The 19,099-nt window shown below is 41.6% G+C and overlaps 1 protein-coding gene across 1 annotated transcript in view; it reads left to right on the top strand.

Annotated features, from left to right (window-relative positions):
- The window catches only part of Dhx29 (DExH-box helicase 29), a 45,193-nt gene extending 29,226 nt beyond the window's left edge, over nt 1-15,967 (top strand). The window contains 14 exon segments of the mRNA XM_037209437.1: nt 70-210; nt 1,545-1,689; nt 1,799-1,916; nt 3,012-3,096; nt 5,176-5,264; nt 6,428-6,556; nt 6,634-6,709; nt 7,535-7,759; nt 9,117-9,253; nt 9,780-9,873; nt 11,382-11,684; nt 12,192-12,323; nt 13,526-13,622; nt 15,675-15,967. Of these exon segments, the coding sequence (XP_037065332.1) occupies nt 70-210; nt 1,545-1,689; nt 1,799-1,916; nt 3,012-3,096; nt 5,176-5,264; nt 6,428-6,556; nt 6,634-6,709; nt 7,535-7,759; nt 9,117-9,253; nt 9,780-9,873; nt 11,382-11,684; nt 12,192-12,323; nt 13,526-13,622; nt 15,675-15,727 (1,824 nt within the window). The 3' untranslated portion in view covers nt 15,728-15,967.
- The last annotated feature ends 3,132 nt before the right edge of the window (nt 15,968-19,099 follow it).

Raw genomic sequence — 19,099 nt, 5'->3', positions numbered from 1 at the left:
GTCCGAGTTCTCTTTAGTGGTGTTTGCTGACCTGACTTGAGTCCACTCTATGTGCCGCCTTATCTGCAGGTTTTTCATCTTGAAGACATTATAGAAGAAACGGGCTTTGTACTGGAGAAAGACTCCGAATATTGTCAGAAATTTCTGGAGGAGGAGGAAGAAATTACCGTTAATGTTACAAGTAAAGCTGGGGGAATAAAGAAGTATCAGGTAAAAGAAAATACTTAGAAAGGTGCAGTGACTGTCCAGAGTCCGTCCTGCTGTGTGAGTGTAGAGTCACGTGGCTAGCACTGTGAATTGGAGTGACACTTGTGAGAATTAGTGAATTTTAAAGGCTATCTCTTTAATCTTGTTTCAGACTTTAGTTCTTCATTTGGGATCTTTTGATCGTCTCTTATACTATGGGGTACACTGGATGTGTGTAGACTCAAGGACTACATAAGTGAAGCAACGTTCAGAGCAGTCTGAGCAGTGATTCATGACGGGGAGTCCGATTCTAGTGATCGTTTTCTACTGTGACTCAGGAGATGGGGCTGTCCTGAACAGATCTTTGCTCTTGGTTTTCGCAGCAGCTGTGTCCTAGCAGGAGCCACCATTAGATCTGTAATAAAGCTGTTCAAGACAGACAGTTTTTGCTAGGGAGTTCGAGGCAGTTAGGTATGTGACTGCAGAATTACTGCAGAAGGCCCAGGACTCCCTCGTTAGCCGCGGCACCAGATCCAGTCTCTCCACTACATCTGTGCAACCTGAATTGTATCGAGTGCACGAATCCAGACTGTTGGAAACACAAACCTGGTCTGTGTTTAAACAGATAAGCCAAGAAAGATAACCTAAGAGCTTTCTCTAAAACCCCCAAGATAAAAATGAAAACTGAAGAAAGGCTTAGAAAGGCATTTCAGACAAGATGATCAGAACTTGATAGCCAAGGTAGAACGTAGAAAGAATGAAAAGGTGTAAACTACCTTTATTAAAGTTGTTACAGATTCTTTAGGCCTGGAATTTTTTTAACTGCTATACAAAAAAAAGCACGTATGAGTGTGGTGTGTTTTTCTACAATTATTTCTATATGAGCATGGAAAGATAAGTAGGTTTTTGCTGTTCATAAGTTAAAGTATAGGAGAATGATGAAACTTCATGACACTTTCTTCAGTTTCTGCTCCTAAGTGGGGCGTGGTGAGAAAGACTTGCAGCCCCAGGTACTGGTAATGCTGGGCTGTGGGGACCCCTGGAGCCCATGAGTCCTGACTCGCCAGGCCTCGCAGCAAGCGTCTATTTCAAACATAACTGATTGTATTCCTGCTGTGTTTTAGCAAAGTAATAATGGCAGCAGTAAGAACTTAATTTACATGGGTAAAGATAGCACCCTTTTTCCTTGTTTCTGTTGATAAAAATAGAGTTTGGTTTTGGTTTTTGTGGCTTGTGGTGGTGTTTGCAGTTGTGGGAATTGAACCCAGGATAAGTAAATGCTCTCCCACTGAGCTACATCTACAGCCCAAAAATACAAAATTTTTTTCAGCTTTCTCTGGTTGGGTTTTGTTTTTTAGGAATACGTCCCAGTTCAGACTGGAGCAAGTACTGAATTAAATCCATTTTACCTCAAGTACAGCAGCCGTACTCAGCATGCTCTTCTCTACATGAACCCCCATAAAATCAACCTCGATCTGATCTTGGAACTTCTCGTATATTTAGGTATCTTTCTATTTGTTTTGATAAAAACACTTCTAGACCAGCTACATTTATTAATATTTGATATGCTGTTTCCTGTCTTATTTTGAATTTATCTTTTTTAAAATTTCAGACAAAAGTCCCCAATTCAGAAATATTGAAGGAGCAGCATTGATCTTTTTACCTGGCCTTGCTCATATTCAACAGTTGTATGATCTCCTATCAAATGACAGAAGATTTTATTCTGAGAGGTAACTACAAATCTTCATTATATTCTTTGTAATTTCAAAACAGAAGATCTAATACATTAAAACTCTTGATGGGAAATTCCAGGCTTTTCAACTTCAGTTAAAATAGTCCATGATAGGGCTGGCTAGATGGCTCAGTGGTAAGAGCACTGACTACTCTTCCAAAAGACCCAGCTTCAGTTTCCAGCACCCACCTGGCAGCTCACAACTGTCTGTAACTCCATTTCCATGAGTCTGATGCCCTTTTCTGGACTCCCTAGATACTTCATACCCATTTTACACAGAGGTACATGCACGTAAAACACCCAGACACTTTCTATTTTGTTTTGTTTTTATTTCTGAGACAGGGTTTCTGTGTGTAGCCCTGGCTGTCCTAGAACTCACTCTGTAGACCCAGCTGGCCTGGAACTCACAGACATCCACTTGCCTCTGCTTCCCAAGTGCTGGGATGAAAGGCATGCACCACCACTACCCGGCTCACATTTTTTTTTTTTTAATCTAACAATTGTTTATGGCGATTTTGTGTTTGTTCATTTTTATCTAGTGAAAATTTGTAGGTACTGTATCTGCATTACAAATTAAAATTTCTTTAATTTTAATCTGAGCCAAGAATCCTGTGGCTAATTATAGATAATAACTCCTGACCCACTGAGTTTTTTAAAAGCCACCAAAGTTTTGCAATTTAGCAGCCATATCTATTTAAGTAGCTGTTTATTTGTTCCGCTATACTTTATTACTCATGTTGTGGTTATCATATTAATATCAGAACTTTAAAAAAGCATTTAAGCCTCACATTTTACATATAAGCTTACTCATTCTTAATCAAACAATACAAAATCCAGAATCTGGAACACTTATGGTCTCCATAATTTCAAAAGAGGGATATATATTCAACCTGTTATTTGCTCATGTTAATTTTTTCCCTCTGGCAGGTATATTGTGGGGTCTTATTAGACTGTTCTGTAAAATTCTGCTTATTTAAATTTTTTCATAATAAAATATTAAAAGTTGCTTTTCTATGTGCAACTAAATTTTGTTATTCTTTGCAGTGTCTTCTAAAGAGAACCTCTTGCTAAGAACTATGATTTTAACTTTCAGATATGAAGTCATAGCTCTGCATTCTGTTCTTTCAACTCAAGATCAAGCAGCAGCGTTCAGACTTCCCCCTCCAGGAATCAGGAAGGTAAATTCGGGACGTGAATATGTATGGTCTGAGAAACTTGTTCCAGAAAACGAGTTAGTGCTGGATACCTGACTAACTACAAGTGTGGCATTCAACATGAAGGGAACCTAGTATTAAATGTCAAGCATTTGGGGCTAGAGAGTGGCTGGGTGGCTAAGAGTATATGGGCACAGTTTGGTTCTGAGCACCACCCTGGCAGCTCACAGTTGCCTGTAACTCCAGCTCCAAGGATCCTTCGAAGCCTCTAACCTCCTTGGGCATCTTTACTCACATCCTATGCACACAGATATACACATAGAAAAGAAATATCTTTTAAAAACTTTTTTTAATTCAGGCATTTAAGTATTTACATTATGGGCTAATAAGACTTTTGAGGACAGTAGTAGTTGGAAAATGTGATATGTATATTTCTTTTTAAAAGGAAAAAAAAAAAAGACTACTTTTTCCTCCTAAGAAAGCATTATAAACCGGACATGATGGCACACGCCTTTAATCCCATCACTCAGAGGCAGAGGCAGAGCAGATGGATCTCTGAGTTTGAGGCTAGCCTGATCTACATAGTGATGAGTTCCAGGACAGCCAGAACTATGTAGAGAGACCCTGTCTCAAAAAAATAAAGAAAGAAAGCATCATGAAGGAGATTGGATGTCAAGAGCTACTTAAATCCTGGGAGGATTCTTATTCTAGACTATTGGTTCCTTCAGCCTCAATTAGTCATTCATTACGTTCATTAATATGCTAATAGTCAAATCCAGAGTGGTGCTCATTCATCTACCACTGAGCTATATCCTCAGCCCCAGTTTTTCATTCCTAACTGTAGTTCACAGACCTTAGCTTATGGAAATAATTAATGCCCTCTGGTCATAGTTCTGAATGGAGAGATTCTGGACAAAGAATTTCTCAGGTTTTGAGTCTTCTCTCAGAAGAAATTATTTTAAAAAATATAGTTACATTGTGAGGCAGTTTGGGAAGCAGGAACTGTCAGAACAAGCCTGACCAATGCACAAGACCTGAGTCCTCATCCCTAAACTGACCACCATTCAACTTCACCTTCTTTTTATTAATCTGGTGGTCTTCTGAGAACTCCAGAGATCTGGAGACTGCTCTGATCTGCTTCCCTGGAAGAAAGATTTTGTTTGAAGAGTTCACCTTAACAAAAAAATCTTAGCACTGCTGAAGTATAATAATCACATAAGCTCCACAGACCTCATAAATCTGGGAGCAGTCAGTCAGAACTGGAAAACACAGTTAAAACAGAACGGTGTGTCTTGGACTTGACCTGGACTCTCCCCGAGGATTTACCTCCAAGGATTCAACAAGAACATCAAAACAGTGCACAAGGTTGTCCTGTTCCACCGCCACTGCTTAAGAATTTTAAAGCTAGACCTAAAATACCATGTTCCTGCACCTCCTCATTTACAGCTGAGGTGTTGAAGTCCAGGGGTAAAGGGACTTGCCGAACCTGGGGACCAGAACAGCCACCTCACTCTCCTCAGTAATATTTCTTCTCCTAATCACCAATTGTATAGGGTGGAATGGTCCCCATTCCCTGGCCCTGTTCCCAGATCCACTGTCAGATTTAAGCTATTGACTAGAATGAGGGGACTGATGCTTCTGCTGTAACAGGAATCGGTGTCGTGTGCTGGAAGAGGGTTAAGCAGTTAGGATCACACACTGCTTTTGTGGAGGACCCAGGTTCACGCCCAGAAGCCACATCAGGCGGCTCATAACCTGGAGCTCAGCTCCAAGGGGGCAGTGTTGGCCTGCTCAGGCGCAGGCACTCATGAGTGTGGGAACGTACTCAAGCACAAACACACACACAGATACATAATTAAAAATGAAATGAAATCTTTTTAATCTAACAGCCTCTTTAAGATGAGCTGATGAAACAGTATAGCAAATTAAAATTATGGAACAAAACTCTAAATTTTTGTGACTAAAATTGAAAGTGGCTTTCTTTTGGTCCCTCCCTCCCCTGCTCTTAAAAGTCAACTTTAAAGACTCTCAGCTCTGTCTAGAGAAATTTCAGGGTCAGTGTCAAGAGCTGTCAAAGTACTTTAGCTTCTTGTTTATTTGCAGATTGTTTTAGCAACAAATATTGCAGAGACGGGAATCACTATTCCTGATGTTGTGTTTGTCATTGATACTGGAAGAACAAAAGAAAATAAGTAAGTTTAACTTTCTCACAGTGGGAATTTGTAACATTGAGTTTTTTGGAGAAATTATAGAATCATGTTAGGGAAATCCAGATCCTAGAGGTTATAATTCTTCCCAAAGCAAAAAGCCTTTGTAAAAATGTAGGTAAATTTAAAATATCAGAGAATAAATTTCTGAATTTCATACCTTGGATTTTACCAAAAATAATGCCAGTGTACCACCACTTACAAGTGCTATCTGGACAGAATTTCACAGCATAAACTTATATATTTTTTTTTGCTTATCAAATAAAGTGTTTAACATAGCATTATTTATGGGGTTGCGATAAAAGCATGGACTTTGGAGAATTGGACACAGATCTCTGATCTGAGCCAAACAGCCCTCCTAATCATCAGATCCTGTGTGCTAATGAAGAAAATGAGTTCACAATTGCAAATGCCGTATATCTCAACCCGAACATTACAGATGTCTTAACTGAACGAACCTCCACACAATGGTACAACTCTCCGAGTAGTGTGTGGTTAGCATGTGCTACGCAAACAGTGGAGACCACCGTTAGTTCATTGTAGTCTATATACAGTCCCCAATATCAGAAAACTACAGCAGTGTTTGAAAAAGATGGCTATGTCCTAGAAAATCAGTTCTAAAACAAGCAGTGTGTCTTTAGAGGAAACATTTCCTGGGTTTAGACTGTCTTGGGAGCAATGCTTTAACTTTAATGCTGGCAGTTCGCACCACCTTCCTCTGTGATTAGTAGGTATTAACTGAGATGAAGAGGTCCCTCGGTCAGATTAGTTTGAGGAAAGATGAACTGAGCAAATCATTTCTTTTGTAGCAAAGGTTTTCATTTGGCAGTATGGATAAGCATTTTGCTAAAATATTTAATCAAGAAATATGACTTAAAAAATGTTTGTCAGCCACACATGGTAGTGTCCACCTTTAATCCCAAGTCTCGGGAATAAGAGGCAGGTGGATTTCTATGAGTTCAGGATCACCTAGTCTACATAGTGATTTCCAGGACAGCCAGAGCTACACGGAGAGACCGTGTCAAACCCCCACCCCTAAAAAAGAAATGTTTGTTCACAGTAGTAATGAGGTTGATGGTGTTTCCAGCTTCCTCTGGTTTTGCTGGAAGTCAGTTATCCACACGTTGTCTCCTAAAATGTGTCTTTAGGTACCATGAGAGCAGTCAGATGAGTTCCTTGGTGGAGACCTTTGTCAGCAAAGCTAGTGCTCTGCAGCGGCAGGGCAGAGCTGGCCGGGTCCGAGACGGCTTCTGTTTTCGGCTGTACACGAGAGAAAGGTAGGCCCGGGCGGGACATTCTCAGCACACGGATCAGCGCTGGCTGCCATTCCTCACAATCTGCTCCTGTCTTTCAGATTTGAAGGTTTTCTGGACTATTCTGTACCTGAAATCTTGCGTGTGCCTCTGGAGGAACTATGTCTTCACGTTATGGTATGAGGTTTTTGCTCCTCACTCTTTATTATGACTTAAGTGTTCTTAACATTCATTTGCTCTACATTTTCTAAGTATTGTATGTTTAATATCTGCACTGTGCTTTGATTTTAATGTAGAGTCTATATGGCAATGGTTCTCAGCCTGTGGGTCGTGACCCCTCTAGGAATCGAATAACCCTTTTACTGGGGTCACCTAAGACTATTGGAAAACACAGATATTTACATTACGATTCATAACAGTAGCAAAATTACAGTTATGAAGTAGCAATGAAAACAGTTTTATGGTTGGAGGAGGGTGTCGCCACAACATGAGGAACTGTATTAAAGGGTCTCAGCATTAGGTGAAAACTACTACTCTAGGTATAAGTAATTCAAACAGCCTCATGCAGAAGTCTCATGGGGGCAGTATTGCCTGCCAAGGGACTTGTGGCATTGTCTGAAGGCGTTTTTGACTGTCCTAACTGAGCAGGGGCTATGCCGGTATGCAGTGTATAGAGATGAGGCTGCTGCTGAACATCTGGCTGTGCCCAGGACAGCTCTCCTAAACAAAGATTCACCTGACTCAAAATTTCAGACTGAGAGACCCCCTGCCAACAACTTTCTAGGCTGAAAGTTACTCTTGATTCTGAGATTTCTGACAATAAAAATCAGTACTGAAGAACTAAACTATACAGACTGGGAGATCCCACCCTCACGCTCACTGCCTAGGATAGATAGCCTTACCCATTTACCCTCTTTGCTCAGGGTTTTGATGATTTTGGACCTTATTTCCAGTGTTACCTCCTGGTGGCACTGATGCCCTCTGGTCTCTTTCCTGCTGCAGAAATGTGATCTTGGCTCTCCTGAAGACTTCCTCTCCAAAGCCTTAGACCCTCCTCAGCTTCAAGTAATCTGCAATGCAATGAACTTACTCCGGAAAATTGGAGCCTGTGAACTAAGTGAGCCCAGGCTGACTCCGCTGGGCCAGCACCTGGCTGCTTTGCCTGTCAATGTCAAAATTGGCAAGATGCTCATTTTTGGAGCCATATTTGGCTGTCTCGACCCAGTGGTAAGTAAAATACTGCCACTACTTCACTTAACCTGCTATTTGGTTGGGATATTATTATTAAGAGTTGGAAACAAGTTTAAATGTTAATTCCCCACACACACACACACACCTTTAAGACAGGGTTTTTCTGTGTAAGCTTGGCTGTCCTGGAACTCAATCTGTAGATCAAGCTGGCCTCAAAATCACAGAGATCCTCTGCCTCCTGAGTGATGAGATTAAAGGCAAATGCCACAACTACCCACCTTAAACTTTACATTTTTTTAAAATTTATTTTATTTTATTTTATTTTATGTGCATTGGTGTTTTGTCTGTGTGAGGGTGTCAGGTCCCTTGGAACAGACAGACAGTTGTGAGCTACCATGTGGGTGCTGGGAATTGAACCAGGGTCCTCTGAAGAGCAGCCAGTGCTCTTAACCGCTGAGCCACTTAAACTTTAATTTCTTAACAAAATACAGTGGGTTTGCTATCATTAAAACCTAGGTGGCCTGAATACCTGATGAAAATTTTTAAATATATTTAATCTTTTATAATAATATACTTAAAAATCTATTTCTCCATACTTACATATAGAAAAATATTATAGCCAGTCATAACACTCACGAGGCAGAGGACTGCGATCAACCTGGTAGACTCAGTCCAGGCAGGTCCAGTCCCTGCATAAGCTCCAGGTTTCAAACAGCCAACTCATGCAATGAGCACAGGACTTGGTCCCACTGCCTAGATGCCTCCCAAACTGATCAAGCCAATCAACTGTCTCACCTATTCAGAGGGCCTGATCCAGCTGGCGGCCCCTCAGCCTTTGGTTCATAGTTCATGTGTTTCCATTCATTTTAGCCATGACATCTTTTAGCTGTGTCTCTAGATGGTGAAAGAGCCCCAATGAAAACCAGCAGTGTAGAAGTCCAAGTCCTAAGCTATAGTTTTGAGATTGCCATTAACTAAATGGCAGACTAAATCCCTTGGACACGTTTTCAGTTTTCCCCGATTCTGGTACTTCGTTAAATCACAGAGATGGTCTAAGGATAAAGAATAGGTTTTCTGGGGCTGGAGAGATGGCTCAGAGGTTAGGAGCACCAACTGCTCTTCCAGAGGTCCTGAGTTCAATTCCCAGCACCCACATGGTGGCTCACAACCATCTGTAATGAGAGCTGGCACACTCTTCTGTATATGTAATAAATAAATCTTTAAAAAAAGAATAGGTTTTCTGAGTTCCACGAAAGCAACTAAGCTGAAGTTATGAAATGGTAAGTTAACAATGTTAAATACATTGAAAGTAGGAGATGGATAACTTGATTGTGACTGTTTTATGATTTATTTTTTAACAACCTCTTTAGTGATCAATTCTCTTTATGGGCAGGCAACACTAGCGGCAGTTATGACGGAGAAGTCTCCTTTTACCACACCAATTGGTCGGAAAGACGAAGCAGACCTTGCAAAGTCATCTTTGGCTGTGGCCGATTCCGACCACCTCACCATCTACAACGCCTATCTAGGGTAAAGAAAGAACCTGGTTGCTATCAATAAGCCAGAGGTTGGAGATGCTCGACCTTTTTTAAAAATGTATCTTTGTCGTTAAAAGTATGCTTTCAACAGTTAAATTTGTTCCTCGTGTTTTTAATCTGTCAAGATACATTTATATTAGAGACTCATTTAAGAACAGCATGCTTAACAGGCCAGGGTGGCCCACACCTTTAATCCCAGCACTCGGGAGGCAGAGGCAGGTGGATCTCTGAGTTTAGAGAGTGAGTTCCAGGACAGCCAAAGAAACCCTGTCTTGAAAAACCAAAAACAGAGAAGGACATATTATATATGTTTATTTCTCAAATTTGAATCAAATTAATAATTTCTGTCATACTTAAAAGTACTGCAATTGGATATCACATATAAATGTACCTGCTACAGTAAACAAGACCCCTTTTTCATAACGGATCATGATTTTATTAAACCTTACTTGTGGTAAACTCTGAAAAAGAGCTTGGAAGGAGCGTGGTGGCCTTTTTCCATTGACCCTTTTATCTAGGTGGAAGAAAGCGCAGCAAGAAGGAGGCTACCGTTCTGAAATCACATACTGCCAGAGGAATTTTCTCAATAGAACCTCGCTGTTGACACTAGAGGTAATTCTTAATCCTGCTCTTAGAATCATAATGTGTTCAGGAAATGGTTTTTTATAAAGAGACAGCATGGTTTCCTAGAAATAACACTAGCTTGGGAATAGGATAGTTATCTTTTTAGTTCTTTGGTTTTTTTAAATAAATGACACAAAGGGTATTATCTACAGTTCTTTCTGACTCTGGTACTCAGTTATTATTTTGCTTAATCATGGAAAATTTCAGAAATGTAAAAAAGTAAATGGAATAGGACCATGAACTCCAGTTCTTCCATTTTCCTCACATCCATTAGTTAGCAACATGTGGCCAGGATTGTTTTGTTTATAGTCCCCTTACTTTACTGTCTGCTCTGGAGACTACTTTTTTAGGTGAGTACAGATACTAGACTATTAGAACTCATTTTTTTCTTTGACATCACACCTTTAAAACAGACGAACAAACCATAATATCATCAAATTACAGCATTTAAATATCCCTAGTCATCTCATAATTTTGTTTGTCTTATTAGCTAGTTCAAATCATGATCCACACAAGAGCTACTTCAAATCATGATCCACACAAGATTTACTCATTACATTTGGTTAATATGTCCCCTAAGTCTCTTAATCTATAGTTAATCAACTTTTTCCCCTATTTGTGATTTTTAAGAAATCAGTTCAATTGTCTTGTAGGGTTTCTTGAATTCTGGAAGTAGCCACTTCTGAGCTGGCTGAGATTCAGTATGTGGACATCCCAGTTAGCTGGCCCACAGGTGGCTATCTTCAAATCACTCCTTCCTCCTTTTCTCTCTTTAACTGTCCCCAACAGTGGGAGATGGCCTCCCACACCCTTCTCCTAGCCTAGGCTTCACACCCTGACCTTCAGGGGTCCGGATCTCTGCCAGCTCTGTGCTTACAGCAGCTGCCTTTCCTCCCAGGGAGTCAGGATAAGCTCTATACCAAACCTAAAGGACATCCCAGTGTAAATGCCCCCTGTGGCTCCCTTAGCCTGTGCTGGGGAAAGCCCCACCCTTCCCGGATGCTCTGCTGATTGGCACTTTTAAAGGAGCAAAGTATTTAAGCTGCAGTTTTATTAAGTGATGAAGTTGCCATCAGTAAACTTTTGTCCAAATTCTTTAGGAAGCAATTTCTAGAGACAAGTAAAGAAGGTGCTTGTTATTGACTATCAAGATTCCCCTGTAATTCTTCCTAATGTTATCCCCCCTGACTAAAAACAAATCAAAATAAATTTTTAAAGGACGGTTGTATTTAAGTCAATGTGAGTGTAAATGTGGTCAGACCCATGTTCGTTGCTCTCGGAAACTTATATTTTATGACATCAAAGTCCATCAAAGAACAGCTGACTTCTAGTCCTTCACCTCCAATTTGCTTCCCACTCAAGCTTTTGGCCGTAGTCAATCAAATGATACTTTGGCATCCCATTTTTATAGGAAACAGTACTATACATTTCACAGTTGGTTGGCAACTTCTCTACTTCAATCAATTATGTTTATGTCTCATTTACCATAAATCTAGGATGTGAAGCAGGAACTAATAAAGTTGGTTAAGGCAGCAGGATTTTCAGCTCCTACAACTTCTACCAGCCGGGAAGGAAAGAAAGCCTGGCAGACACTCTCCTTTCAAGATATTGCCCTTCTTAAAGCTGTGCTGACTGCTGGACTCTATGACAGTGTGGGGAAGATCATGTATACAAAGTCGGTGGACGTTACGGAAAAACTGGCTTGCATGGTGGAGACAGCCCAAGGCAAAGCCCAAGTCCACCCGTCCTCAGTAAACCGGGACTTACAGACTTACGGGTGGCTCTTGTACCAGGAGAAGGTAAAGCACTCATTCTCCAGCCCCGGTGTGCAGTTCTGGAACGCCCTCACAACAAGTTCACATGTCCTGGTGGGGGCTTTCTTCTCAAGTAGAACTAGTATTTTGTTCACATTTGAAATCCAGATGCAGTTTATCAAGGAAAAAAACAACCAACCAAACAAAAAACCCAAAGTATTTCTCTCTCAGTAAATAAGAGAAAGACAGTCAGATTTCTCCCCTGGCTATCACCCTTTCTACAGACATGTATAACAAGTGGACATTGTTTAATAATCTGTCTATTCCCAGAGTGTTTCAGTAAAAGTGGTTGTCTCAGAAAGAAAAAGATGTTGGGTAGAGGAATATGGTCATATATATATATATGTATGTGTATGTATATATATATATACACATACATATATATATATATGATTTTTCTATTAAATTTGTAAGGAAATACATACATGAAAAAATAGCCGAATGAACCCTAAATCTTTAGACGATGCAGTTGTCCCCCTTTGTCTTTTGTAGGTGAGGTATGCCAGAGTCTACCTGAGAGAAACCACCCTCATCTCCCCTTTTCCAGTGCTGCTGTTTGGAGGCGACATAGAAGTCCAGCACCGCGAGCGTCTGCTCTCTGTCGATGGCTGGATCTACTTTCAGGTATGCCGTGCGGATGCCTTCCGTTACTCATCACATGGAAACATCCCCATTCCAGTCTCAATGAGGGACATTTTAAAGTTTTCACTGAAGTTTGCGGAATCGCTTCCTGGGTGGTTTACAGTAGGAAACTTCATCTTATCTTAAATGTGGTTTTAAATCTGTTGGCTCTGAAAATCATGTTACTATCACCGAACATATTTGTTGATAATCATTATAATTGCCGCATGCAAGGTATATCGACACCAATTTTATATGGATACTCCCAAAAGATAGCTTCATTTTGAGACAGTGAAGACACAGGGAGAAATTAACCTTCCCAGAGTCCGTGGGTTAGTTGGTAGTTGATTCTCCAAACTTGGACTTATTCTACTACAATTTGGCCTTTCCATACAAAAACCAAACAGAGTCACAGTTTTTAACACATGGAAAGTTCTCTGGATAAAGTAAGCCAATCTATGCTTATTTGTGGAGGTAAGCCCCCCCCCAGCCCCATTAATATTGACAGGCGTAAAGCAACTCTCACCCATCCTGTTAATTATAGCTGTGTGTCTAGAGCCAAAGGAGCAAGTTGTGCATTTTAAAAAAATAGTTGGTTCATGCACAGAAGTTGGAATGGTAGAGATGCTCTAAAAATTGATTGTACTGATATTGGTTTAAAAAAAAAAAAACCCTACAAATTTACCAAAAATCATTGAAATTAAGTACTTAAAATAAGTACATTCTTATGATTTATAAATTATACCTCAATACAGCTGTTATAAATTTTTCCTCCAAGCAGGTGTGGTAGCTTACACCTTCAATTCCAGCACTCAGGAGGCAGAGAGGCAGAGGCAGAAAGATCTCTGAGTTCGAGACCAGGCTGGTCTACATAATGAACTCTGGCCAGCCAGGGATACCTAGTAAGACCCTGTTTCAAACCGCTCCCCACTACCCCCATCACCCCAAAAACATCTTAGTTGTGGAGTCTTACATAAAGAGAAACAAAGAATTCTTGGAATACGTTGCTTTAGTGTGGCAGGAGCTAGCACACCAGGCCAACAAGAGCCCCGTGCAGCTGAGCTCCCGGGGCAGCCTGGGTAATTTGTGCATGCTTTCCTCCTCGTGTTTTATGGTAAATCCTGTGTGCATATGCTTAGATCGACTTACCTAAACACATGCCAATGCCCCTGATTAACTTTGTCCAATGTGACATGTCTCAACAGGCCCCAGTAAAGATAGCTGTTATTTTTAAGCAGCTGAGAATTCTCATTGATTCTGTTTTAAGAAAAAAACTTGAAAATCCGAAGATGTCCCTTGAAAGTAAGTATTTTATTGTGATACAGGTAAAAGAAGGGATACACTTATACATAGTATACATTTAGAAGATAATATATTTGTGTATAGATAGATGATAGATAATAAATACATAGTAATACATTTTAAAAACTTTAAAAATCTGAAAGATTGATTCTAGAAATTGTGATTTAACACTGGAATACCCTGTAGCACACACACTGAAGCCATAATTTTGATGTAATTATTAACAAAATTTTATTTCAATAAAATCTACTTATGCTAAATTCTATTCATCTCATACAGCTTATTCTCTTAAAATCTGTACTCCTGGTCTCCTTAACCTTACTTCTAAACTGTCCATTTCACAGAGAAAAAGAAATTTTGCTGTTCATTGGCTTATCATAGATATTTTCTCTGCCAGTGCATTTCTCACATGTACACAATCAGGAGTTGGTATAAGTAAATGTATTAACCTTTAACAGAAGCCGGAAATAAACACTTGGTGTTTGTAGGTGGCATGGTACAGAACTCCCCTAATTTGACAAATATCCACTGTCTCCTCTTAACAACTGTAAAAATAATACAAGGCGCAGTGCCCTGTCCCGGGCATACTGATGCCTCTGCAGAGACTTGTGATGGGTTTTATTTCTGTTGACACTTCCCCTCTCCTACCATTGGCCTTTTTAAATGCAGTTATTGGAATAAACCCTAGGATGTCCCAGACTTGGGATTAAGTTGGTTGCATCCTCAGGCTTTGATTTAACATGTTCCTTATAACTGTGGTTTCTGTAAGCCAGTGAGTGGTCTTCTCTCGATTAGAGTCAAGTTTTAGAACTAGTATTTCTAGTTGGTGCCCTAGTCTTCCCATGTCATTGCATCATAAGCACTGAAGTTCGGCCTTTCTGCTTTAACAGTGTTAAGAATTATCTCTGTGTTCAGTGCTTATTGGGAAGGAGGGTGACACATCAGGGACCTTTCTTTGTGGCTTCACTGTGAAGCAGAGCTGTCTGTGACAGCCACTCACCCTCTTGAAGACGTTACCCTCGTGCTTTCCTGTGTCCTCTGCTCTTCTGCACATGCCTGGTCCTTTAGATACACATTGTTCCTCTTCCAACAAGTAGCCTCCCCCCCTGCCTCCACTTGTACTTCATCCTTCCCTTCTTTCCCTCCACTCTAGCTCCGAGCACCTGAGAGGCAGGCCACAGGCCCAGGTCAAAAGTCTCATGACAGCCACTGTGACCAGGAACCCTGGGACCTCATATAAATGTAGAGTGTCAGTCTTGCCGCCCTGCAGCAACAGCCTTCTAAGAGGGCCGGCCATGAGAGTCACAGGAAGTCCCAATTCCAGGGCTGTGTAAACAAGAGTGCTGTTAATAAACCCACCTTAGCAAATGATGTCACCTCTCTGTTTGTCAGTAGATAGCTTGTCACTTCCCCATTGACACCTCTCTGGGAGCACTTCCCTCTCAGGATTTTTGTTTCCTTGGTCCAAGGCCACACTTGCCCGTTTGGTAAAAACCCGGTCCCACTGCTAAACAGGGAGACTCAATAAAACCTTCCGTGTATTTCAGCTCAGTGAAAAAAAATGAGGAACTTCTTGAAGGAGTTTCTAAAGAACTAGTTGGTGGTAGAAATAACAGGCTGGTCTTGGTGATGCACATCTGTAATCCCAGCACTGGGGAAGTTGAGGCAGGGGGATTATGAGTTCCAAAATAGCAAGACCTTGTCTCAAAAGAAAAAAAAATAGGGGAAACAAAACAAAACACATATATATCTCATTATTTGGGGCCTTTGCCTCTAAGTACTCAAATACTAACTTCTTTTTACAAAATGTTAACTTTTTGAAGTAGGCATAAGATAACCTTAATAATCATTAACATAACCCTTGAAGAGCAACAGTTTTGACTTTTCCAGACATCTCTGTTATCATAGTGTACATTCCTAGTGTTTGTTTGTGGTCTAATTTAAGGAAGGCTTGTAATGAAGTACTCCTTGTTTACACATACGTGCATTGGAAAATTCGCCAGTGTTACATTTTTTTCATAGGTATTTTGGTTTATTTTTCCATTCTCCTAGATGACAAGATTCTACAGATCATTACAGAATTGATAAAAACAGAGAATAATTGATGCTGAGATCCATGGTTAACTGCTTTTAAAGTGAAGACAAAGATACAGGCCTGAAATGATGTGATGGATCTTCACATCAAGTATTTCATTACCTGAAACGTTGGTACTAGCCATTCACTTGAAGATGATGGGGAAAAAAAGCACATACTTTCAACATGGACTTTTCTAGCTCCTTTGTAATGATAATGAGGCTTGGTGTATTTGCCATGACATTTACAATAAATTCTTTGGTATCATTCATGTTTTGTGCATCTTTGTGTCACAGGCCAAGGCCAGTGTCTACTATCTGGAATTTAACTGCTTTGATTTCCTGCGTAACCGTCCCATCCAATAGCAGTCCTTGACATTTGGAGAATCCATTTAAGTTTTGTCCTGTTTCTTACTTAGGGTTTCTGTTGCTATGAGAAAACACCATAACCAAAAGCAACTTGGAGAGAAAAGGGTCTATTTGACCTACACTTCCACAGCACAGTCCATCACAGAAGGAAGTCAGGACAGGAACTCAAACAGAGCAGGAACCTGGAGGCAGGAGCTCATGCAGAGGCCATGGAGGATGCTGCTGCTTACCGGCTTGTTCCTCGTGGCTTACTCAGCTCTCTCTCTTTTTTTTTTAATTTTTATTTTATAGGCATTGTTGTTTTGCCTGCCTGCATGTCTTCCTGGGGTGTCAGATCCCCTGGAACTGGAACTACAGACAGTTGTGAGCTGCCATGTGTGGGTGCTGGGAATTGAACCCTGGTCCTCCAGAACAATAGCCAGTACTCTTTACCGCTGAGCCATCTCTCCAGCCCCCTCACTGATCTTTGAAACTCTATTTTCATTACTTAGAGGGATTTTCTCATTTCCCAACAACAAATCAACAAATTTCAAGTACATTTATTTTTAGATTAAGTGTAGAAATCTTATACAAAAGAAAAATGATTATGATAGGAACCTACCACGATGACTTGAGTATTACAATAGGTATTTAGTTTTAACATTCATTGGTGAATGAGTAAAGGACACTGCCCTTTTCACCTTATGTGTAGAGGGAAGTAAACATAACACTTAGTAGCAATCTCTAATTTTAGGTGTATAAGGGTGTAGGACAAAGGAATTAAGAGTCGAATGTGACTGTAGTTTGGAGGCTCTAGCTAGTCCCGCTAAGCAAAATGCAACTGTCATCTTAGAGAGGTAGGCAACTCTGGACACATGGAAGCAAAGCAACCCAGTCCTGCATGTAGAGCTAGTGTTGAGCTTGGGTCTCTTAAGCCTGTGTTCTAAATATTACTAACACTATAATTGCCAGTTGGGTCTATGGGTTAGAAACTGATACTATGATATAAAACCTAGGCAAGCACTGCGCCTGGACCTCAGAGCATTTGTAGATGGCTCACTTGTGCTGTGATGATTGATCTTGTCAACATGATGAGATTTAGAATCTCCATTGAGCATGTCTGTGGAGGGTTTCTAGATTGCGTTAGTTGAGGTGGAAAGACCCACCCTGAAGGTAGGCAGCCCCATTCCATGAGCTGGGGTCCTAGACTGAAGAACGGAGAAAGGGAGCAGAACAGCGGGCGCCCGTCACCTCTCTCTGCTTCCTGACTGGATAGATGCTTCTGCCGCCATGCCATCCCAACATGACGAACTCGACCCTTCAACTCTACCTCTAAAGAGAGTCTCTGCTTAAACTGCTTTAGTCGGTTATCTTGTTGCCCCGTGGGAAAAGCAACTCAGTCATGTGCGTTCCTGCAAGTGGATGCAGAAGCAGGAGAGTAATGATCTTACTACACAGATGCAGTGAGACTATGGAGGGAAACAGTTCCTCAGTCTCCAAAGACCCCTGGAAGCACTGTTCCTGGATGATTGACTTCAACATCCAGGCACGCTCCACGAGAAGAAAACGCAGCCCCGCATCAAATCCATGTAGTTAATATACTTAGAGGCTGGATCCTATCACATCCTGAGGGGTCTCCCTGGAGCCTCTTCTCATCTTCTCAAAAGCTTATGCACCAGTCAGAGGTAGCACTTGGGAGGCAGAGCCAGGCGGAGTTTGAGGCTACCCTGGTCTACAGAGCAAGATCCAGGACAGGCACCAAAACTATGCAGAGAAACCCTGTCTCGAAAAACACACTTCTTCCGGTGAAAGGTGAAAAGACAAGCTGTACTCTCCAGCAGGCTGTGAGTCATGCCTCAAGAATAAAGACACCGCCACCCCAGCGTCCGAGGCCAACTGTTCTCTGAACCTTTCTCTTCGACAGCCAGGCTGCCCAATAGACAAAATTGCACTCCTCAGCAAAGGTCAACTTACCTGTCTATACAACTGGTGCTCTCAGGGTCAAGGGCAAACTGTGACCATCCTTCTCCGAATAGCTTCATGCTTCCTCTGGCCTCAAAGCCTTGTTTCCTTTCATATCATTCCTGATTCTCAATTCGTTTTTACCTCTTGGAACACACTGGGGGGTAGAGAATCCTGCTTGTCTTGTACACCACAGGCTCTGCAAGGTGGACCCCAAGAAAAGACACCCAGCTCTGGGGGCTCTTCAGCCTTGGGGGAGTCTGTCCCCTCCACATGGCTATCCTCTCGTGGCGTTGGTTCAAGGGTGGGCTGGGGCTTTCATTTGATTCCCCTTCAGCATTTAAGAGTGGAGAATGACCCAGAGGACGGACACCACACTGGAATCCTGGACTCGGCTTTGAGTGTCCTGCATATTGCATTTAGTAGCTGTGGCAAGTTAACTTTTGAATCTGCCTGATCTTGTTCTCGAACCTAAGAAGAGCCTGTGCCTAAGTCATCTGAAGGAGGCGACAGTTCCAGGCTACAGTGAGGTGCATCCTAGTGAGCTGAAGGGCACAGCAAACGCTGGCTGACGATAGCTGTTCCATCTGTCTCCACTGCCTCTCTAGCCCAGTTAGTTGCTCCCTCCCGATTCCTGTTCCTGCCATAGTGACCTTCCTTTCTTGCTCCTCCATTCACCAGGCCTACTCAGGCCTCAGGACCTCTGCACTGGGCAATTTCTCTGACAGATACTGTTCCTGCAATTGTCCACCTGGTCACTTCCGTTACAAGTCCTTGCTCAGATGCTCCCTTTACACTCCGCTGCTGCTGACCATTAATACGGCAGCCCAACCCATGGCATCCCCATTGCCACAGTCCTTGCATCTTGTCTATCTTTGTATAACCATCTTACACGAGCTTCATGAAGGCTGGATCGTGCCCAAACCCTAAATGCCGAAGCCAAAGCAAAGCCAGTCTCACACCCAAAGCTACCATTCCATTGCCATTATTTGCTGGGGTTTACATTTGTCTCCTCCCAACCTCCCAGTGTGGTTATTTTCAGTGATGGCGCTTTCAAAGGCAATTAAAGAGCCGAGAGAGCTTCTCTTTCCCAA

Source organism: Peromyscus leucopus, chromosome 11 (genome assembly GCF_004664715.2).
Source record: "Peromyscus leucopus breed LL Stock chromosome 11, UCI_PerLeu_2.1, whole genome shotgun sequence".
NCBI lineage: Eukaryota > Metazoa > Chordata > Mammalia > Rodentia > Cricetidae > Peromyscus > Peromyscus leucopus.
Note: the sequence above shows the minus strand (reverse complement) of the source record. Positions and strands in the feature narration are given on the sequence as shown.